Genomic DNA, 23998 nt, shown 5'->3' with positions numbered 1-23998 from the left:
GCTTCTGCTCAAGCTTGGAGTGCCACAGTACGAACCCAAAGATTGGAGACTGTTCATTGACAGCAGCAAGCGATCACTGAAATGTGTTCTGCTACACAACGGCAACCAGTTTGCCTCTATACCCCTGGCTCACTCAAGTACACTGAAGGAGAACTATGAAGTGGTGAAGTATGTGCTGGAGAAAATTGGTTATGATCATCATAAGTGGTTTAATTGTGTTGACCTGAAGATGGTGAACTTTTTGTTGGGACAACAGTCTGGCTTCACCAAGTACCCATGTTTTCTGTGCATGTGGGATAGTAGGGACCGTGCTCAGCATTACACGAAGAAGGACTGGCCTATGCGGGAGGAATTGGTGCCTTGCAAAGAAAGGAACGTCATCAACGACCCTCTGGTGGACAGAGACAGAATACTCTTCCCACCGCTGCACATCAGGCTCGGCTTAAACAAGCAGTTCACCAAGGCTCTGGACAAGGATGGTGACTGCTTCACTTACTTTTGCCAGGCTTTTCCAGGATTGACCATGGAGAAGTTGAAAGCTGGCATCTTTGACGGTCCTCAGATCCGTCAGCTCATCAGAGATCCAGAGTTCGGAAACTCAATGAACGAAGTGGAACTGGAAGCGTGGAAGGCATTTGTTCTGGTAGTGAAGAACTTTCTTGGCAACAATAAGGCCAGAAACTACGCAGAACTTGTCAACAACATGCTGACTGCTTTCAGAAACCTGGGCTGCAACATGAGCGTCAAGATGCACTACCTATTTTCACATATGGACTGGTTTCCTGAGAACCTGGGTTCAATGAGTGACGAGCAGGGGGAGAGATTCCATCAGGACATGAAAGAGATGGAGACCAGGGATCAGGGTCGCTGGGACGCAGTCATGATGGCTGACTACTGTTGGACTCTGAAGAGAGACCTCCCTGCCGCTGAGCATTCCTGGAGTTTCAAGAAACGGAATTTCAAGCCCTGAAGTTTGAAAAATGGCGAAGCAACATGCAATTTACATGTACTTACCTTTATCAATGCCCACCATTCAGTTTACAGTAAACCTGACCTGATGGAGAGAAACGGATGCCATTTCCTGATTCAGCAGTGCAAAAATACCCTAAATCAGTTGTAGAAATCTAGACAACATTCAAAAAGTAAAAAAATTGTTGCCCAGTGTAATCAGTGGCTGGGAACCATGATGGCTATGTTTTGCCTCCACCGCTGGATCTTCTGCATGCCAGTTCCTGGGAATCACAAGTAGGGAGAGTGCTGTTGCGCACAGGTCCTGGCATCTGGTTGGCCACTGTGAAAGCAGTATGCTGAACTAAACCAGCCATTGCCCAGCAGCATGCTAGACTAGATCAGCAGGCTCTTGTTTTCTTATGAGAACTTCCTGTTTTTGCTGTCTGCAAAAACGCAGGCTGTAGCCCACCAATATTATTTCTCTCTAGTGGGCTGAGTGCGTTTTATTTTTATATACTATGGTTATGGCTTAATATCCCACATTTTGATCTAATGAAAGGCAGCAATAAAATCCACAATACAAATTAATGGCAATAACCAAGAAGCCACAAACATAAAAATTTTAATTGAGCAGCAAAAAGATCAGGGAAAGATAGCCATAGTATAGTTGTTTGAAGGTGAAAAATGATCAAAGTCTTTAAAAGCCTATTTAAGAAAAGCAGAACTTCTGGGATAAGGTGAAAAGACTTGATTTAAAAAAAAAATCGCTGCATTTGCTTCATCTCAGACACTGAAGGGCACTCTCCAGTGCTTTCAGTTTACTTGTGTTAGATAATGCAGCTTAATTGGTTTATGACCCCAATTAGCTGCAGTTTATAGCGGTCCGGCACGCTCCTCAGCTAAGCTGCGCCGATCTGCGTCTCTCCGGTTTCACCTTGCAGAGTAAAACACAGCGGAAAAACTGTTGCTTCAGATCCATGCAAACACATCAGGCACTTGTGTGTCCATTTTATCAGTCTTTTATTACAGCAGTAAAATAATAAATCTCAGATTTCCCCTGGGCTGCTAGCAGCCATGGCCACCGTCTCCTTCAGCTGCGGAGACGGAACAGTGAGGAACAGCTCCTCCCTCCTTTCGGGTCACGCGACAGGAATTGAGGGACGTCACACAGAACTCTTTAACCCTGTGAGTTCTGAAACCATTCACACCCCCTCTTCCCTCCATTCCTGAGGTGACTTGTGGCTGTACCTTTACAGACCTCTGTGAGATCAATCCCTTCCCTAATGCCTTGCGCCCTCTCCTGGCGTTCCTGCCAGGCATCTGTGGAACATCCTCACAACTCTCAGATTCGCATTGTGCGAATCTTACCCACGCACCTGTGGCCTGATACCTCTCAGGTGGAATACCCTTCGTTGTGCGACTGGATCGCCTGGGCACAAACTCAGGTGTTTCCTCTGACTCACTGTGGCCAGTAGGTGTGTCCTCTGTATCACGGGATTCCCCCTCTGACTTGAAGCGTCTTCGAATCCTTTGCATCACGCTAACAGGAGAACTAGGCTCACTCTTGGGCTCTCTTTTTACAACTTGTGGAGATGCCCCATCCTGTTCCTGACTTTGGTCAGTGAGCTGATCGTCATCAGCAGACTCAGCCTCTCCTTCCTCCTCATTAGAACCTTCCTGCTCTGAATCAGAGAAACATTCTGAGAGAACATCACGCTTTGCAGGAGTCTTTGACCTTTCATCCTGCTCATAGAATTCAGCGTGTTTACTGATCAGCAGCTTACTCTGATCACCTGATGGGTACGCAAACCTCCATGCTTTAGAAACCGGCTCATACCCACAGAAGATCATTTTCTGGAACTTGGGTACATCTGGCCCTCGCAAAGCCTTAGGCACCGGCACAGATGCAACTGACCCAAAAGAACGCAGAAAGTGAATCTGGGGTTTCCTGCCGTGCAACATGAAAAAAGGTGTGTCACCTACCACTGAATTGTAGATCCGATTCCAGGTGAAGCTCACATACTTAACTGCCTCCATCCAAAAACTTGGAGGTAATCCAGAATCTGACAGCATCACCTGTGCAGCCTTAACCAGAGCCTCACTCCTGAGCTCTGCCACCCCCCTCTGTTGAGGAGAAGTCACTTTGTGACGTATCCCTTTCTGGTGAAAGAACTTCTGTAAAGCAGACCCAGTAAACTGTGCACCTCGATCGCTAGTGACTGCTTGCACCTTGGTGGAGAACCTTAGTTCCACCTCCTCAATCCAACTTTTAATCAGTTGTGCTGCATCTTCCCTGGATTTGAGAGCATGAGTCCAGGAGTTCTGCGAAAAACTATCCTGCATCGTCAGCAGAAACCTGGCCCCTCCCAGACTTGGTTCCCAACAGATCTATGTGCACAAGATCAAAAGGTTTTGTGGTTACCCTCTCCACCTTTGGGTAACTGCACCCTTTTACCTTTGCCTTTCTGCAAGTCTCACAATCTATGGCACTTCCACATTCTTGAATTTTACAGCCTTTGGTGCATTCAGGTAGCACCTGTAGCTCTTCAAGAGAACTATGAGCTGTCTTCTTGTGCCAAACACATGCACAAGAAACATGAGTGGGAACTGTAGCACGCAAGGTTTGTGCTTTCTCAACCTTCCCCTCACCCTCCAGAGGCGTTTTAAGAATGAAGAGATCATTCTGCCCCTTTTTAACTTTGACCAGCTGCTTTCCTCCTTTTGAGATTGTACAAGCATCATTCTCAAAGGAAACCTTAAACCCCTTTTTTAACAAATAAGGGACAGATAAAAGACAGTGATGCATCCCTGGTACAGTGCAAACCTCCAACTCATCCTGCAAAACAGAAAGAAAGAATTTTGCAACATTAGTTACATTTCTTTTTTCCCCATCTGCAAACAGAACAGTCTTTCCAGCTGGAATTGCCTTGCAATTCCACATCTCGACAGCAGGGGTCTCTGGAATCAAGTTGCGGTTCGCTGCTGAGTCGATTACAAAGCAGAGTTCATTGTCTCTCTCAGAGCTGTCTTCAAACATTGCCATACTAGCTGTCAGCTGATAAGCTTCTTCATTGTCTTTAGCACCAAAAGTCTCGCTGCCCCCTCCCTCTGGGCGTCTGCAGCAGTTCTCTCTGGTTGCCACGTCAACCAACTCCCCCTTGTTCAGGACCTGACCAGCTTCAGTAGAAACAACGTCCTCTGTTGCCTTGGAGACCGGACTGGCCTCTGCTTTCCCACGCAACTCTTGGTAGCCTTTGGAAAACAAGCCGCTTCTGAGCTTCCACCGCTCACTGCCCCCCCACTGCTCTCAGGGCTCCCAGGACGTTTCCCTGCACCCCCTCTGGGGGGTAAAGGGCTCCCAACGCTTGGCCTCTGGCCTGGCTCCTCACACAGGTACGGTGCAGCACTCAAACAGCTGCCAGCAACAGTCCCTTCGTCCCCCTCTGGGGGCCCACAGCTTCCCTCAGCTGTGTGCTGGCTCTCAAGAATGTGCCCAGCGCCATCTTGCCTCTCCCCTTCGGATGCAGCCGTGTCTAGGCTCTGGCGTTCCACTCCTGCTTCACAAGCCTCACGGAGTGCCAGCCATGCAGCCTCAGGCCTCTTAGCATCCAGGAAGACATGCATCAAATCAGCACTCACATTTTCTTTCAGAAAAGCAAGCACACACTCTTCAGCTTCACTCAGCTCTGTAGCTGCTCCAGCCGCTTTCTGTGGCGGCTGGACTGCCTCCCAAAGGCTTTCTCTGACCAGGGAAAGTTCTACGTGGAAACTCCACGTCCACCAGCCTTCACGCGTCAGCTTTTCACATGGCAGCTTTAGCTTGAAGCCATGCTTCTGGAACTGCGTCATCTTCTCCCCCAGTGCCCCAGCTTACTCACGTATCAACAGCTCTCCGGCGCCTGTCTCTGGAGAAGCGATTCTCAGCTGCTCTCAGCTCTCAGCATCAGGCAAAACTCAGCTTCTTTCAGCCAGCTGCTTTGCCTCAGAACGCAGACCTCCGCTTTCGGTAGCGTCTTCCCAGCTGACCCAGCTGACTTCAAAACATCCTTCGCAAACTCAGCAACAGTTTTATAACGGTAATTAGGTCCATAACCTGTTAGATAATGAAGCTTAATTGGTTTACGACCCCAATTAGCTGCAGTTTATAGCGGTCCGGCACGCTCCTCAGCTAAGCTGCGCTGATCTGCGTCTCTCCGGTTTCGCCTTGCAGAGTAAAACACAGCGGAAAAACTGTTGCTTCAGATCCATGCAAACACATCAGGCACTTGTGTGTCCATTTTATCAGTCTTTTATTACAGCAGTAAAATAATAAATCTCAGATTTCTGCTGGGCTGCTAGCAGCCATGGCCACCGTCTCCTTCAGCTGCGGAGACGGAACAGTGAGGAACAGCTCCTCCCTCCTTTCGGGTCACGCGACAGGAATTGAGGGACGTCACACAGAACTCTTTAACCCTGTGAGTTCTGAAACCATTCACAACTTGTATGGAACAAGTCCATATCTGATGCTTTCAGTTTACTTGCATGGAACAGACCATATCTGATAAATCATGGTCTATGTCCAGGGTGTGTCCTGGGGGCCGCATTCCCTTCTGTGCAACCCGCCAAGGGCCACTTGCCATTGGTGGGTGGCATTCAAGGCAAAGTGGGAAGTGTAACTAATGTGCAAATTGCATTCTGTACAGCAGCCTAATTTCTTCACATTCACCCACTCCTCTCTATCTGCCCTCCAGGCAGGCAAGAGTCATTTTATGAGTTCACAAGTCACATTCCAGCCAGGCAAAAACACTTTGAGGAGAGTGAAAAGCAAGGCCAATGGGAGGTGTGATTGGGGAGGATGTGTAGCCTGGGAGACTGCAGAGGCCCAGAGAGAGGGACCTGGAGGGCTGCCTTTGGCGCCTGGGCCTGAGGTATTCCACCCCTACGTCTAGGTCCATGGTTTTTGAACAGCTGCAAGGAGTCCTTTCCACATCTGTTCCACGTACATTGGAAGTTTCCTTCTGGCAGTGACCTTGTAGACCTTTATTGCTTACTCTGACTGGCAGTGGATCCATAGGAGCTTAGACAGAGGCATTTCCCCATTACCTGCTACCTGGGGGGGGGGTCTTTTTAACTGGAGATGAGCTTGGGGTCTTTAGCATGCAAAGTATGTTCTCTGCGGTTGAGCTGTGGTGCTTTCTCGGTGAATTTGTCTGCTGAGAAACTCCTGCACACTTGTCAGTCCTTGCAGATGGTTCTGGGACAAACAGTCAGTGACTCAGGCCTGGTGAAGGCTGTAAGGGAGGGCTGTGGCCCTCCAGATGTTGCTAGACTACAACTCCCATCACATCTGGGCATGGGCCATGCTGGCTGAGCTTGATGGGAGCTGTAGCAGAGCAGCAGATTACCCGTCTCTGCTGTGCAGCAAGGCTGTTCTCTGGCTAGTGTACTTCAGAACACACTCTGGGGGCACTGTAGAAGTGAAGTATTGGTAGTGATGGGGGCCACTGACCCTTTTCTTTGAGGGACCCCGTTAAGCCTCTGAGGAATCCCAACATTACCAGTAACACTGTTTGAAAGCCACTGACCTGCAGATAGACCTTGCAGTAAATAGACTGTACCAGCTTTGCAGCAGGGCTGGCTCTGGGAGTCTGCTTTCTGTGCTTAGCAATTTAATGCTTTCTTTTCTGCCCCCTGCAGTGGGATGAGCTGGAGCTGGGGATGGGCATCCGCAGGAAGCAGCATTTTAGCAGAATTTGGCAGCCTCCACTTAGAATTTATGCAGCTCTCGGAGCTGTCCGGAAATCCTGTTTATACTGAAAAGGCAAGTACATTCCTTACACATTCACGGGTACGTGCTTCCTCCCTAGATGTAATTGTAGCTTGTGATGATGATGGTGGTGGTGATGATGATGATGATAATTTATTTATACTCCACCCATCTGGCTGAGGAGCTTCTGAGGAGCAGGAACCTCTTGCTGCTACACAAACCTGCCCATTGCCTCTTTGGTGACTCAGACTCAAGCCTGCAGCTGCCTGGCTCTGCCCACCAGGCTGCGTCAGTCAGTCTCTGATGAGCTGGATGGAACTCTGGGAGCAGTTGCTGTCAGCACTCTCCCTCCAGCCCCAGAGCCAAGACGCAGGGAGTCATCAGGGTTAAGCGCCTTGGCTAACTCTAGCAATTGTACTGGGGCACCTTTTTGACTGTCTGTCAGTAAAATAAGGCACTCCTGAATGTGCTGTCCTGACCGACGTAATGAGGACACTGTGGATGGAAAGTCTGAGAAGCCCTTAGAAGACCCAGTTTGGGAAAGCAGAGTTTTTTAAAGAAAAAATCCTGATTCTTTTATGGTTCTTTCTAAAAGCAGCTGTGTTGCTGTTGGCCATGTCCAAAGGAGGGTTGTGTATTTAAGCCCAAGTACTGCCCCCGCCCCAACTTCCTAGGCCTGCCAAAGTATTTGTTGATGAGAGAGATGTGTTAATACTAAGACAGGTTTATGCCCCCCCCCCAGGTGCTCACTATATTTTGTGATTATGCAATTTCCTCCTTCAGCAGCTCAAGGAGCTCCTCTGGAGCTGCTTTCAGCCAATAATTGTATTAGCGTTGGTTTTTTACCTCGAGGTTTTATTCCGTGCTCTTGTTCATTGTGTGTGAGAGAACGAAGAACTAGATGTGATGCTGGGAACCTTCCTTTCCTCCCTTGCTTCCTTCCAGCTCAGCATCCTTGGAATAGCTCATTCTGAAGGAGACAAACTGCTCCAATTAGAATAAGAACCCACCCCTTGAGTCCAGCAGGAATAGATCAGCCCAGAGTTCCACCCTGGGAGAAACTGCTCTGATAAGTTCTCCCTGCTGTTTCAGCAAGACACCTTGCGAACAATCAGCCCGTTCCCAGAATGGATAATAGGAAGGCAAGATGCAAAAGGGCAGGGGCAGCAGAGAAGCAAGAGACACAAGCGTAGCAGGAGATGAATGTGAAACAGGGAAGCCACGGAATCGGAATGGAGAAGATAAGGCCTGAACAGAGCAGGGCAGCAGAAAGGCCCATTGCATAAGAGTGATGAAGTTTACTGAAGGACGGAGTGAATGAGAAAGGGCATGAGCAGAGAAGAAGATCGGAGAAAGGAAACCTAGCAGGGTGGGAAAGGCAAAATCGGAAAGGAAGAGTAGAAACACCCTGGTGAGAGGGTAAGGGCCACTGCCTTAGCCATGGTGTGTTCAGTGTAGGTGTAATATTTAAAACAGAGGACAGTGCAACCCATGGTTTGCAAACTCAGATTTAAATCTGGATAGCTCAGTTGGTTAGAGAGTGGTGCTGATAACGCCGAGGTTGCAGGTTCGATTCCTGTATGGTACAGCTGCATATTCCTGCATTGCAGGGGGTGGACTAGAGTATCGTCAGTGTCCCTTCCAACTCTATGATTAACCTAGAGATATGTCTTGTTCATAAGACATCCTATGGTGTAAGGGGAGAGCTCTGGGTTTGGGGGAGGGGGTGAGGTTCTTAATGCTTTTCCAAGAGGCCGACTGAATCTCTATTGTGCTATTAAGCCCAGCCAATCAATAAGTGTGAGAACCAGCTTGTTTAATGGATTCACCTGCTCTGAACATGCAGTAGATTAAAGCTAAAGCTGCGTGAGAAAACAAAAGCGCACAGGAGGAACCAGTTGCAGACAGCCATCTAGAGGGAAATGGGCTTCTGAAAAGCTGATCAGCTCATTAGCGCACAGCCAAGGCAGCCTGGGCCCTTTAATAGGGCACTGCATGTCCCTGTTTGTTATGGACACATCATTAACACGCCATGTTCTTCGGCTGCACCAGTATGATGTTGTTGTTTTGTTGTTGTTGTTGTTGTTGTTTATTAAATGTATATTCTGCCTTATACCTGCAGGTCTCAGGGTGGTTAACAGGATAACAGTTGTGATTATGTGGCTGGAACCAACTTTTTTGGCTAGTTAAAAGCGCCTGGGGCAGACTTCATACTCAATCCTAGTTATTGCTAACCCCTGTTTGTTGCTTAACCCTGGGCTGGAATGCAGGGGAAGCTGCCTTAACCATGGTTTGTTCAGTGTAGGTATAATATTTAAAACAGAGGACAGTGCAACCCGTAAAACTCTGGTTTCACTTTCTAGTTTGTAAACCAGACTTCCATCACAGTTAAGTGATGGGATTTATCACAACTATGGAAGATTAAAAGAAACTATGATTAAGTATTGTGTCTTCATAGGACCACTTTAGCTAGATTTTATAAAATATGTGGGAAATAGGCGACCAGAAACGCCTCCTGTAAAAACCGTCCACATTGAAAGTAGTGGGACTCACACACCTGCCTGAATTTCTCACTGCCAAACAGCTATTAAATTTTGAATTATCAGGAATATTTATTGAGGTAAAATGCCAACACCCTTGGCCATTGCCCTTTGTGTACCATAGAACCAGTTATTGGCAGCCTTCAAGCCAGATCCGGCTGCTGTTTGGCCCACCGGACGCCATTGGCTTGGCTTTTCCAACTACAAGAGATGTCCCAGCCAGCCAAAGGTCTGTTGGCAAAGGGAAAACAGGAAGGAATGCATGGGTAGTTGCTAGGCCACAGGCTGCAGTTGCTCGGCAACAGATTTATTTTTTCCTTATCAGGAAACTTATAGGAAGCTGCATCTATTTCTTCATTCTTTCTTGCTTGGGATGGGCCTTCAGTTGTCAGCCTGGTGCCTTTGGCCCCTGGTGAATCCGAAGCAATGATAGGAAAGTGAATGGGTGAGATTTTTCTGGCAAGCAATGTCAACTATAGCTATATGTCCCGGGACATGTACTTCCAGGCAGTATTCCTCAGAATGCCTCATACTGGGGACAGACAAGAGGGAATGTTCTTGTACTCTTGAATCTGCCAGAGGCATTTGGCTGATTACTGTTAGAAGCAGCAAGCTGGGAAGATGACTTTGACCTTATCTGGCAACACTAGGTTTATATTCTTTAGGAGTAACCCACTGCAAGGCCTGAGACACAAGAAAGGGAGCCCTTTCCCAAGCCTGAGTGCCCTTGTGGAGGGAGGTTGACATAACACTCACCAAATCACATCACTTCCTTAGTAAATGTACCAATCTGTACTAGTGGTCTGACTGAATATAAGGTAGCTTCCTATGTGGAGCAGCAGACCCACAGAACAATTCCTGGCCCACTGACTCCCCTCCTCAGCAGTAATTAAAGGTGAGGGAAAGCTTCCATTGCTTCTCCACAAGCCTAATTAGTGTTGAGTGTGTGAGTCACAGCTGGGAAGAGTTAATGCATGTCTGAAAATTAGAATTCTACCCAGTGTATTCATATCCTGCACCTGTTCCTTCTTGAAACTCCTGTGGAGTTTTAGGCCAGTCTCCCATCAAAGGACTGACTAGGCCCCAGCCCACATAGGAAGCTTCATGACATGCCTTCAGACTTTTCAGAGCATGCCCTGATACCTTATCACGTGTTCCTATAGGAAGGTCTTCTCTTGAAGACCACAGATTTGGAAGTGAAGGACAGTGTTTGCTTTCCCAAAGGACAACAAGGTGTGCACAGAACTGATTGAAACTGGTGCTGCTTGGCAGTTTGGTTGGTTGGTTAGGTAGTTTGTTTATGGGTTGTTGTTGTTGCTTTAAAAAAACCCACCTGTGAATTGGAAAAAAGAAAGGAGCTTATCTCTTCTTTTTTGCTTGTAGGTGATGAACATCCGCAAAGTCCTGAACAGAATTGAGAAGCCACAGGGACTTTACCCTAATTTCCTCAGTCCAGTAACCGGGAACTGGGTGCAGCGTGAGTATTTCAAGAGTCCCTCGGCTGAGCCAGAGAAATACTTGCTGTTGTGTGGCAGACTTTCTAGCGCCTCTCACTAGGGCAAGAGCATCAAGCCAAGGAAACATTAGCCGCCAAATTAAAATCCTCACTGATGCTAATCAAGGAGCTCATTATGCAGGGTGCTTCAGTCAAAGCAATTCTCCTGAACAGATGCAAGAGAGTCATCACTCACGCCCAGAGCCCTGATCCCTGCCAAGTATCTCTTAACATCCAGGACCACACAAGGCAAACTAGACTAAGAGGCGGGGATGGCAGCCTTGGACAAGTGACCTCCACAGCGCACCAACTGTATTAACCCTTGGGGTGTTCCTCTTCTCTTTCTTCAGCAGCCACCTGCTGCAGTTGCAAGCATGGGCTGAAAGACTCCTATCAAACAGGGATGGGAAATCTCTGGCCGTCCACATGATGGTGGACTCCAAATCCTATTGGCATGGTCAGAAGTCAGGGGATTATGGGAATTGTAGGTCACCAGTACCCCAAGGACCACAGTTCTCCCAGGCCTGCTATTCAGGATTCAGGATTCTAGGACTCTGTTCTCCCCTGTGATTGTCAGAGGGCAAAAGCACTTCCCTAAGCTAAAACATTGCAAGGGGCAGGAAGGACCAGACCGGGGGAGGGGGGTACTAATATGAGGGACAAGTTAGAGGTTTATAAAGTATATATGCTGTGGATAATTCCCTGCCCCTTTCTTATAATAAGAGAACTCTGGGGCATCAAATAAAATTGATAAGCAGTAGATTTAGGGTAAAGTATGAGGAGGTCCCTGATGGATCAGACCAAAGGCTCATCTAGTCCAGCATCGTGTTTTGCACTGTGGTCAAACAGGGAAGGTCACAAGCAGCACATGTGTCACTAGTCCTTCTGTTGCTGTCTGAGCTACCAAAAACAACAACAACAACCTATTTTAAGAATGGAAAGGACACCGATAACAGTGCAGATGGCCCACCCAATCCCACCCATGGCTAGCCTTAACCATGCCCTCCATCCCCCTTCATCTACTGCTACAGCAGCTTCCCTCCATCCAGTGCCCCCCCCATGTTCCTGGCAGTCAGCTGTGCAGGCTAGAGCTTAAGGGAGCTGTGATCAAAACCTCTGGAGGGTGCCAGGTTAGGGAGCAGAGTATGTTGCCAGGCTTGACTGTGCTTGAAACCAATGAAAAACTGTAGAGAATCTTCAGAACGGGATTTTGGTATTTCCAGTAAGCTTGAAAACATGCAAGAAGCCACCACATAGTAACCTGCATTTCAAGTGGAAACCATGAATACTCATTGATGGAGAGGCTCGCCATACATGTATTCACATCTAGGAATATATATATAGCAGTGGGAATAAATTCTGTTCTTTTCTTTGAAAAAAAAAGGTGATTTGCACACCCTTGGCTGCCCTGAAGAATCTATGCGCTGAGATGTAAAAATAAAATCCCCCCTAGTGTACTTTAAAGTTATAAATCTGTCCAACGGTTTTCCAGGCAGATTTCCCTCAGGCTAGCAGGTTGCAGAGCTGCTTAGTCTGAGCAGGTAGCCTTGGAAAAGCTCTGCGATTCAGTATTCTGCACACATTTCCACACCTGGCATCGTGGTTCTCTGCTCAGTCCACCTCCCCTCTTTGTCAATCTGCTATGGCTATAGAAACCTCCACAGGACTCTAATATGTCACTCCAGGCACAGAATCACAACTACAAAATCTAGACGGCTTCGCCAGCTGCCAGGAGGTTCTGAACTTGCTGTTCTGTCAATTGATGGGCTTTTCTGCTGTGATGCTTGCAGCCATGGCATGTTCCTCATCCCCTGCGGTTTGTGCCCCTCCTGTAAGGAGAACAGAATGTCTGGCGGAAGTATATAGCATCAAGCAGGGCTGAGTGTATGCTGTCTTTTGGAGGGAGTGGTATGGGATGCAAAATTCAGCTTCCTGGGAATCTGGGTTTTTTTTTATTGATTTTAATTTTTAAAGCAAGATTCTAGTCCTTAGGTTTGTAGGCTTATGTTTGAAAGTGAAATTCTCAGGAGCCAGAGAATTTGCAGAATTTTCCAGAAGTCATTGGGAGGGAGGTGTTTGCGCCATGTGTAATTCCCCTGCTATGAGACAGTTAATACTTTGGGTATTTCCAAATGAGATTTGGGTGTGTGTGTGTGTGTGATTGGTGCTGCTTATGCAGCCGTGTTTTTCGCAGCATGAAGATGTTCACGTTGGCATCAAAATGCCACCCTGTGTTTTTATTAATCTGCTTTTCCCCTCTAATGTGGAAAATCCAATAACTAAAGAATAACCCAAGCCAATACAACCAGGGATTTTTTGAAAATAAAAATCAGTGCATTTTTCTTGAATGAAATACTTCCCCTTCCAGTTGTTTTGAAACTACAGCCTGGGAAAATAAGGAGGAAAGAAGCAAGAAGGAAGGAACTCTGATAGGGTGGGTGACTGGGGTAGGTTCAGGAGGTGTCAGGAGCTACATATGTTGAGGATGGAAGAAGAAGGGTGCTTTCCTATAGCTCGGATCATCCTCTGGGACCAGCAAAAGGAAAACACTGTTTTAAAATGAACACTATGGAATTCGCTCCCATCAAAAGCAGCAGTGGCCATCAACTTGGAAGTCTTGAAAAGAGTATTAGGCAAATTCATGGAGAATAATGCTACCAGTGGCTACTAGCCATGATGGCTTTGTATTACCTCCACTGTTGGTATATTTATTTCATACTAAAGGAAAGAAACCTCAAAGCAGCTGGAGGCAGTATGCCTCTGGATATCACTTGCTGGGAATCACAAGAGGACAGAGGGCAGTTGTGCTCAGGTTCTGCTGCTTCTCACACAGGCAGCTGGTTGGCCACTGTGAGAACAGGATGTTGGACGAGGTGGGCCTTTGGCCTGATCCATTGGGACTCTGATATTCTTACATTGGAAGAGGCATTCTACACACACATAGAGGGCATGTCTCCAAAGAGCATATGCTTCAAGGAAGCATGCTGTCTTCAGAGTGACTGTTTACACCCCTGTGCAGATTTAATCAAACAATCATATTCATGTTAATCTATTAACCAATCAAGTTTTCTTTCATTGGATGGCAGCCCTAATCACAAGGCAATGCTTTATTCTTCTTGCTGCTGCAGATCATGTTTCCATCGGCGGCCTTGGGGACAGTTTTTATGAGTATCTGATCAAATCTTGGCTGATGTCGGACAAGAAGGATGCCGAAGCCAAAACCATGTATGACAATGCGCTAGAGGTAAGCTCAATTCCTTTTGCAGCTGAGAAAATGTCACAGCAAATTGGAAGGCAGCAGTGTGTAGGTCACAAGCTGCCTCAAAGAACTTTAAACACTGCGATGCTTAGAGTCAAATCTCACCTCTGCTGTGGAGTCACTGGGCAGCCTCAGGCCAGCTGGCCATTTGTCTTTCATCCTCTGGATGAAGCCAAGGCATGTTTTGGGAACTTTGGGGTGTGGAGGGCACTTTCCAACATCACTTCTTCTGTCCCAGGGTGGGCTCTGATTTTAAAAAAGAAAAATCTTGCTTCTTTTCTGAATGGTTCAGATTGAACCAGGGAAAATCCACCTTTAGAAGTTGTGTTTTGGCTAGCACCAGTGACATCACTAACATACCTCAGTGCATTCCTGGAGCAGGTCAGCAACTGTTTTAAAATTGTTTTTTGTTTTTGTTCTATTTCGACAATATGAAGATGAATGTATAAAGAAACAAATACATGCAGTTTAAAAAGAAAAACTGGCACACTTAGGTTAAAGCAAGGAAAAATGTACAGCTGATTCAGTGCATGGGCTGTTGAAACGTGCATTTGCAGTGCAAGCTGCAATGCTGGACTTTCACTGTAGAGTGAATAACCGGCTGTGTTTGGCCTTAAATTCTTATCTCTGTCTCCATTCAGTTTTCATCCTCTCTATCAAATGGAATTTTTATATGACTTGCCCCACAAGGTGGTTAATGATAATGAGGAAATATATGGACTGAAAAGAAAGCAAAAGTGCTGTAAACATAATAAGTGTGATCCACCCCCCAACCCCCCCATAGTATGATTTTGTACTGCAAGTTTCTTTGGATATTTGTTGTTGTTTAAAGGTGATTAAAGGGGACGCAGGTGGCGCTGTGGGTAAAAGCCTCAGCGCCTAGAGCTTGCCGATCGAAAGGTCGGCGGTTCGAATCCCTGCGGCGGGGTGCGCTCCCGCTGCTCGGTCCCAGCGCCTGCCAACCTAGCAGTTCGAAAGCACCTCCGGGTGCAAGTAGATAAATAGGGACCGCTTACCAGCGGGAAGGTAAACGGCGTTTCCGTGTGCGGCTCTGGCTCGCCAGAGCAGCGATGTCACGCTGGCCACGTGACCCGGAAGTGTCTCCGGACAGCGCTGGCCCCTGGCCTCTTAAGTGAGATGGGCGCACAACCCCAGAGTCTGTCAAGACTGGCCCGTACGGGCAGGGGTACCTTTACTTTTTACCTTTAAAGGTGATTAATACATTTATTAATAGGATTATTGCTGTTTAATAGGGTTGTATGTAGGATTGTATCCAACTAAGTCCTGCTTTAATGAGCAGACCCATTAAAATTAGCAGACCTAAGTTAGCCACGTGCATTGATTTAAATGTGTCTACTCTGACTAACACTGGATACAACCGCATATATTTAGTATATAAATAACATAGTAGCTGTTCAGGAGGATGCATGTTTGTCAGCCCTTTGTTTCCTTGGGAATAACACCCATTTATTTTCTTCTCTTCTTAATGCTGTTAAATTTAGGCCATAGAAAAACACCTGGTGAAGAAATCAGCCGGTGGGCTGACATACATTGCAGAGTGGCGAGGTGGCGCCTTGGACCACAAAATGGGCCATTTGGCTTGCTTCTCCGGAGGGATGATAGCGCTTGGAGCAGAGCATGCCGGGGAAGAACAGAAACAGCACTACATGGACCTAGCTGCAGAAATTACGAACACCTGTCATGAGTCTTACGTCCGCTCAGGTAGAAGCTGAGCCTGCACTAAAGATCAGTGCAAAGCCTACCCCAACCACTCCCACCACCCAGTTAAAGGTGGAGGAATAATAACTCAGTGAGAGAGCATCTGTTTTGCAAGCAGAAGGTCCCAGGTTCAATCCCAGCATCTCCAGTTAGGGCTGGGAAGAGCTCTTGCCTGAAACCCTGGAGAGCTGCTGCCAGCCAGAGTAGACAGTAGTGAGCTAGATGGAGCAATGGTCTGACTCAGTATGAGGCAGCTTTTTATGGTCCTGACACAGCAGGGAGGCCTATGCACAGGGAAGTGTGCATTTGGGACCTCTCCATTATGACTGCCCAGAATCTGCTAAGAAAAGCTGCATACTGTAGTTCCACTGGGGCTATGGATCGGGATCAACCCCATATCCCGTAGAGTCTGAGAGCACACCCAGCATGTTCAGCTTTTAACTATCAGGGCTTCTCACAGCTCTGAAAAAACGTTTCTGATTCTTAGTCGCTGCAGATGTATATTTTAGGAGCTTCTCCCAACTTCAGCTTCCTAGTTGTGATAAGCATAAAAGTTCTAATCATCTCTGAATGTCTAATGTATCCTTTGCCAGAAACCAAGCTGGGCCCAGAAGCATTCCGCTTTGATTTTGGCACCGAAGCAATGGCCACCCGACTCAGCGATCGCTATTACATTCTGCGCCCTGAAGTTGTTGAAAGTTACATGTACATGTGGAGGCTGACGCACAATCCCAAGTACAGGCAGTGGGGCTGGGAAGCTGTACAGGTATTTCCTCCCAAACCGTCATTGCTAAGTACCATTCCCTTGCCTTAGGACAGGGGTTGCTTGAAAAAAAAGGGGGGGGCTTTTGTTTCTGGCCGCCAAAGACCCAGCCAGTTTTTGCAACTGCAAAAAGGTAGAGGGGTGTGTGTGTGTGTGTGTGTGTGTGTGTGTGTGTTTTAAGAAGAGACACCCTTGGGGTGGGTAGAGCCCAGCAGCCTGGTGCGCATGCAAATTCCTCCCTCCCTGGTCATTAGATTAATTATATGATGAGCAGTGAGGAGGTGATTATCTACTACCTCTGCTGCTCTGCACGTATCAGTTGAGGGGTGGCTATCTGTGTGCAAGTTTGTCTGTTAGATGTTGGATGCTCTCCTCCTGGAAGCTTGGCCAAGGGTGAATGTGGACCTCTAGTGAAAATTGGTGAGCCACCCGTGGCTTAAGAATACATCTGAGGTGGAAATTGTGGTTCAGTTTCTCACTATCTTCCCAGGTGAGAAAGAGAGCCAAGTGCAGGCCACTCTTTCACAGCTGAGTCAGGTGCGAAAATCCTTTCTGTACCTTGGCCCTTCAATGCTGGAAGCAGCTCAGCTCAGCCACCATGCTTCCACAATATTATTTAGCATAGCAGTAAAAATACATGTGTTGGGATGGGGAGAAATTCAATTCAGTTCTCATTTAAAGGTGAAGTTACCTAATTCTCACTTTCTGAAGCAATATGCAAACTGCAACTCCAGCTACTCTTTGAAATTCATGCTTCTCTGAGTTTTGCAATGTAGTGCCCCAGCCAAGTAATGGGCAAAAACATATATGCATATATTGGTGTATGGTGTGCATAAAGATGTATATATTAGTAACAGAGATATTTAAAAACGCATCCTTAGGACTCACCTTACTTTTGGGATTGTAAGTTGTTTTAAACTGTTTTTAATGTTTTCTTTTAATGTTGAGACCCCTGGGAGGGCAGGTAATAAATAACAATTATAATTGTTACTAGGAAAATTGCTCTGCAAAATTGCGTACAAAAATGTGTAAATTAGGAGATATTCGTACTAAAGTGCTGATAAATTTTCATTGGAACTTTTTTCCTTAAAAGGGAAGCTGCTGTGTAAATGTGGAGAACTGAGCTTAAGATTGGAAAATTGAGAAACAGAGAGAAACTGAAATTGACAGATTTCACGTAGGCTTTTTAACAGTAGTGGCAGAAGGGGCCAGGCTGCAGGATATATAATGGCAGAGATCCAAACAGCTCTATTTATTTTTTGTATATTTGTGTGCTCACTTATCAAGTTAATGCAAAAGGCAAATGAAACATTTTAAATAGTTTTTAAAAATGTTACTGCACTTGCATTCTAAATAAAAGAAAAATAAGGGAATGATGCCAACCTGTGCTATTGAGAGAAAACGAGAGACCACACCGCATGGCATATAAAGGGACAATCTGGCAGTTAGTGAAGATGGGTCTTCACTGTCTGTGTTGCCAGCCTGTCTTGCTGACCACTTGTCCTCCACCAAGTGAATCAAGTTGCGCTTTGCCACTCCACGCTGGCCATTGTGAGGGCGGGGGAGCGGGGAAACAATACATAGCCAGACCTCTTAAAAAAGATGGGAGGACAAGAAGGTTTATGGCAGCAGCACTGTCTTGGCTCCCTCTAACAACTGAGTGAACAAATCACGTCAGTTCCAGAGAAAACGGCTAGCGTGCTACTCTGGGAAGCCAATCTGAGGTCAGTTCCAAGACACAGCCCAAGCAAGACAGCAGAGGAATAGGGGATAGCCGGCAGCAGAATTGGCAGGAGCAGCTCATCCAGGTGAGACACTGGGAGCTTCATGGTACCTAGTCAGCTGCCAGGAGGGAAAAGCCTGCTCTTACCAGCTAGTAAGCTTGCATTCTGCAAACAAGGTGTGGGCTTCTGCTTCCCACTGAACTTATTTGGATTATTTATGTATCAACCTTTGCCCAGACCACTGGGCAGTTTACAGCAAAAACAAATAGATAGCAGCTGATAAAATCCAGAAAACTAACACAAGCCATTAAAAGCAAATCAATCACCAAAACCAATTTCTAAAAGCATCAGCAGCCGGGTCTCTCCTCGTCCAAATGCCTGTTGAAAAAGGATGCATCTTGACCAACCGTCCCTCTCACCTGGAGGTAAACTTTGTGATCCCATTATCAGGCATTTTGAGATAAAGGTACATGAGGATTCACTCTCTTACAGGGGTATTTTTAAAAATTCCTCAGTTTGTTTAGAGCCACGTTGTTCAGCACATGCATGGCCCCTGGTATTCTAGTTGTTGGAAAAGTCTGAAACCTGGGCTCTTCTTACATTTCTCTCCTAAAACAGGGATCTCCAGGTGTACACCTGATTAAACTGGTAGCTAGGGAGCTGACATTTGGTTACACACAGAATCCAAGCCACCCTGATAGTACCAGTAAAGTCTGAAGGGAGTGGGGAGCATCTGTCAATCCCTCCTGCAAACACGGAAGACTCACCACACCAGCAGATGGTTAGGATACTTCCAGGCCTTTCTGGAAATTGAAATTTTAGCGAACTCACAGTTCATAGACACTGATTATGGTGTGGACATTCTAAACCTGAGTAGCCTTTAAGTCACTCTGCACAATTTTCTTGCCACAAAGGGTTATGGTGTTTCTGAAGAACAAATTTGGTGCACATATCTGAGCACAGAGCATGCCTAGCACATGTGAGGTAGAATATTGGGCTATGAGTTCTGTTTCCTCAGCACATCTGTTTTGGGTGTAGTTCATGGAGAACTTGAAGTGGCTAAAGTCCACGATGCTTAAAAAATTATAATCTGTGCCAAGGCTGATCACCACACGCATGACATGTAGTAATCAAGAAGGAGCTGCCTCTGAGAATCTGTAGTGTGTCGTCCCCCCCCCCCCCCGCCACTACCATTGGGCAACCCCAGTTACACACATCTAGGATTGGGAGGGAGGGGGCATCTGTAGCCCAAGGAGCACAAAGTGCCTGGCATGTCTGATCTCCGCATCACTTTAGCAATGGAGCATTTCTGGCTCACCAGATTACAATTATTAATTTGGCATTATGTGGGGGGTGGGGGGTCAGGTGATGGAATTCCAAATTCCATACTTGGAGCCAAATGTGAAGCGAATCAGATTAAGGTGCATATTTCAGTTATTAATTTTTGCTTTTGTTCCTTATTGCTGAGTTGGGCATTCTTGTTGCTCCAGCTAACTCACTAATCTGCGCTGGAGTGTCAGGGCTTGGCAGGGACTCCACGCCTCTCGGTTCCTTTTTAAAAAAATAATAATATATTTATTAAGTTTTCCATTTTGTAATATTAAATACATCCTTATAAAATTCTTAGATTTTTGCTTATATGAGCTGTCGACTTCCCTCCACCCCACTTCATGGTTTTCCTAATTCCAATTTTACATCCTCGCATTTGTACCTTTTCCAATTTACTTTCCCCTCCTATATTTTATCTCATATTTTAAAGTAAATGTAAGATGGTAATAAGAATTAACATTACAAGCCTTCTTACTGCAACCCTGCCAGTTTTGGTAAACGTTTACAATTGTCCTTCAAATATTGTACAAATTTACTCCAGTCTTTTTGGAAAGCTTGATCTCGCTGGTTTCGGATTTTCCCAGTCAGCCTAGCCAATTCCGCATACTCCCATCGTATTCATCTGCTATTTCTCAGTTGTTGGTATTTCTTGTTGCTTCCATTTTTGGGCTAATAGAATTCTTTCAGCCATTGCTGCGTACATAAACAATTTTTGATCTATCTTAGGAATCTCTTCTACTGTACCCAACAAAAATGCTTCTGGTTTTTTAACAAAGGTATTTTTGTACATTTTCTTTAACTCATTGTATATCATATCCCAATAAACCTTGACCTTACTGTATGTGGTAGAAATTCCCCTCTTTTTCTTTAGGTTTCCAACAATCTTTTTTTCTTGGCGTTCCAACCAAGCAGGAGCACAAGGAAACCCTGTGACTCCTCTGCTCCATGCTTAGGGCTGTCTGTCCCCCACTCCACCATCCCTAATGGCGCCCCTAGAGTCCGCAGCCTGTGTCAACCACTTCCCTTTGCCTTTTCATGGAGCCACCTCTGACAGGATAGGACATTTGAAGACCGCCTCCTAATGTGCTGGCAGTTGTGTTTGTCGGGTGGCCTTCTGTCAATTGTACAATATTTCAAGGAAGGACTTCTTCAGGGGCCGGTACTTGAGGGCTCTTACAGGAGACTGAGTGTAACAGAAAGTGCTAACCATCAGAGGCGAGCCTATTTTCTTGGACCCTTGGGGAATCATTAAAAGCTCTTCAATGGGAGCTCAGCCTCTATAAAAACACAAATCCAACTCATAAACCTGCATGGGTAAAACACAACTGATTATGATTAATGAGCTACTTGTTTGCTGTGCTGCTATTACTGGAAGAGATTGACTGTTTCTCTCTCTCTCCCCCCACTCCCACTCCCACCCCCCAACCAGGCACTTGAGAAATATTGCAGAGTAGATGCTGGTTTCTCCGGGATCCGCGATGTTTATACCACCAACCCGAGTCACGACAACATGCAGCAGAGCTTTTTCCTAGCAGAGACGTTAAAGTAAGTCCTGAACATTTTCAGCGCCTCTTCCACAGAAAGCTGTGTAGGGTGGAGAATGTTTTCATGGGGGAGGGGGTCATCAACAGTGGCTGCATCTTAAATAAAGCAGGAATCTGCCAATTGCCCTTGGCCATTTCCTCTCTGATCCGTTGGAGTGACTTGGAATGTACTTTGGAATATTTAAGATGAGGCTTTGCTGACTTGCTTTCCTTATGTGCCCTGTTGAACTAGCTTTGTGTGTGGACTTGACACCTGTAAGTGCCATGCGTGTCTTTGGAAACTCACCAGAGGGCTGGTTCATATGTACATATTCATCACTTGGAATCTGTATGGATAAAATATAAGAAGAGAGTTCAAAGTGCACCCCCCGCCCCCACTGTGATTGACTTCTTGATGTGGTGGCATGCCTGCAAACTGAGCCCTGGTAGATGTTCTCCCCATGCCCATTGGTCACCTGCCTCATTGTAGGTTGTACCTCTTTCCCCTTTTGGGAGAGGAAGCATCCCGTAGCTTGTTGCCTGAGAATGGAGGAGGCTGCCCTTTTTCCATCTCAGGCTGCTAGCTGCAGGGTGATTTCTTTCCCTGCTCACTCACGGCTTGTCCCATCTCCCACTACTGCTGCCACCATGACTGCCTGTTGAATAGAAAACACCTCCCAGCTGAATGGAAGTGACACAATCACCACCCGTCTTAGGGTCCCTGCAGGCTTGTGTTTTATTACGGGTGTATTCTGCAGCACGTTTTTGACACAGTAATAGTGCATTAGCAATGGATTTCCTCTGTTTTAGTTGGTTCTGCAATGCTCCCCAGTGTTACCACATTATTGCTGCGTTCTGCAGAGGGCACTGGACATGCTCTCTGGGTCAGGGGTGTAAGGAAACTTGTCTGCTGTCAACTGCACTTTTTGCTGGGCAACTTTGGATAAGCTTCCAATAAACCCTTAGCTTCTCTGGCAATCTAACACAGGCTTGAGGGTCCTGGGACCTTCTAGTTGATGCTAGACTACAATTCCCTCATCCCTAGCTGGGGCTGATGGGAGTGGGAGTCCAGCAATATCCGGAAGGCATCTGCTTTCCTCACTAACCACTGATTCTCCATTGATAGGAGCACCCCATCTGCACATGAATTCCTTTGACTTGTCTCCTTCCTCCAGGTACCTCTATCTTCTGTTCTGTGAAGATGATGTGCTGTCTCTTGAGGACTGGGTGTTCAACACCGAAGCCCACCCATTGCCCGTGAACCGCACAGACCTTATCCTGAAGACAAGCGTGCAATAGGGGCGCTTGCTCCCTCGCGGCTTCTGCAGTGGGATGTGGAGGGTTACTTGCTTCCCCACCCCTGTTTCTCCTTTCCAGTAAAGGAATGTGCGTGTTCCCAGAAAGGTATTTTGGGGGCATTCGTCCAATTCAGGACAGTGTTATATCGGGGAGCATAAAAAACTGTGAAACAAGCACCTTTGTGGTTTTTTTTTTCCTCTATGAGGGAACTTACACTAAACCTGATAATGAGGATGTTGAATATGGGCCATAATGCACACAAAACCATGGACGTTCCTTTCTACGGAGAATTTGTACGGAATCCACTGACTTTGTTTTCACATGGCCAAAGGAGTTTGCCATAAAACAGACGCTGGTTTGTGCCACTCTTCTTGTCTCCCTCCCACCCCTTTCCACATGCTCCTTTTTAGATACTGTTGATTTTTATCATCTTTCTAATTTTCACCTCCCCCCCAAAAAAAGACTTGCATCCTAAGTGGAATCAATGCCATTAATGATCAGAAGATGTCTGCAAAAGTCTGAATCCTAGGCATCATTTCTCTCTCCCTCCCTCTCTCTTTTCTGTGCTCTTTAAAATGTTTACTGAATATTGCATCATGTGTAATTCTTTTTTGCTTTGTAAAGTTTGAAATTTGTTCTGTTCCCTCCCCCGCCACACACACACTTTGTTTTTGTTTTCATCTGGAGCTTAAATATTACAAGGCACTTGTAAGGATTTCATTTCTGTAATACTCAGAGATGTGGAATAGAATAAAAATTCCTATCCGGTAAGGAGTGTGACTGAATTGCTCGTGTATTGGCACAGAAGGTTAAGAGGAAGGGACTGACGACCATGTGAAGATCTCAGTAGATCCTCTAAGGAAGCCTCCAAATTCTTTATTTCACAGGAGGAATTCAAACTCACAGTTAAAGTGCTATGTTGCCCTACTTGCAGCTTTAAAAACGGACTTCTTGCAGTTGGGAAAGTGATGGGAATGCACTGAAAAAGCGTGAGATGAACAAATGATTAGCAGGAAGATGTAGAGATGCAAACAAATCAAGGTTACTGCTCTTTGCCATATAACTGCCCTGCAAACAAATCAGAACAAATCCTCAATAAAGACTGGACATGTTCTAATCACTGTGTAAGCTTTGTGCAAGCAAATCAGGATATATGCTCAATGAACAGGTCTCTGGAGGAGCCCCAATGTATTTTCTACATGAGCAGCTGGAAGAAGAATGTCCCTCTCCTGCTCTGGAACAGCAGGTTGCGAAGGCACTTGGTGCAGTAAGAATGGCGGGAGGAGATTGGGCACATTCCATTGAGCAAGTGTGGGCAGAGATGGCAGACTGTTAATTTACTTGTGTATCAACTTCTGGACCACCCATTGAGCCTGTGCAGTTTGCAAAATACAGAAATGTATTATAGTAAAAAAGCAATCTCAATGCAAAGTACATCAAGATTCGGAACCCAGCATAAAAACAGACCAGCATAAAATCATTGTGTTTAAATAATAATAATAAACAGCTGACAAACCAGCAAAAGGGAAAAACAAATTGGTTGCAATGCAGAGCACTAGAGGAAACACTTTTTCTTCTTTTCTTTCTGAACAAGTCTGTTAACCCAGATTGAACTGCCTGCTGTGAGTGCAGAATATCTTAGCATGCGTT

The 23998-nt window shown here is 46.2% G+C and overlaps 1 protein-coding gene across 1 annotated transcript in view; it reads left to right on the top strand.

Annotated features, from left to right (window-relative positions):
* The window catches only part of MAN1C1 (mannosidase alpha class 1C member 1), a 138585-nt gene extending 115466 nt beyond the window's left edge, over nucleotides 1–23119 (top strand). Inside the window, exons 6-12 of the mRNA XM_079987733.1 lie at nucleotides 6628–6751; nucleotides 10621–10714; nucleotides 13861–13976; nucleotides 15494–15713; nucleotides 16304–16476; nucleotides 20956–21071; nucleotides 22225–23119. Of these exons, the coding sequence (XP_079843859.1) occupies nucleotides 6628–6751; nucleotides 10621–10714; nucleotides 13861–13976; nucleotides 15494–15713; nucleotides 16304–16476; nucleotides 20956–21071; nucleotides 22225–22348 (967 nt within the window). The 3' untranslated portion in view covers nucleotides 22349–23119. The remainder of the gene's footprint in view (nucleotides 1–6627; nucleotides 6752–10620; nucleotides 10715–13860; nucleotides 13977–15493; nucleotides 15714–16303; nucleotides 16477–20955; nucleotides 21072–22224) is intronic.
* Nucleotides 23120–23998: the final 879 nt, after the last annotated feature.

Source organism: Podarcis cretensis, assembly GCF_951804945.1.
Source record: "Podarcis cretensis genome assembly, chromosome: 8".
Lineage (NCBI taxonomy): Eukaryota > Metazoa > Chordata > Lepidosauria > Squamata > Lacertidae > Podarcis > Podarcis cretensis.
This window is presented reverse-complemented; position numbering and strand designations above follow the sequence as displayed.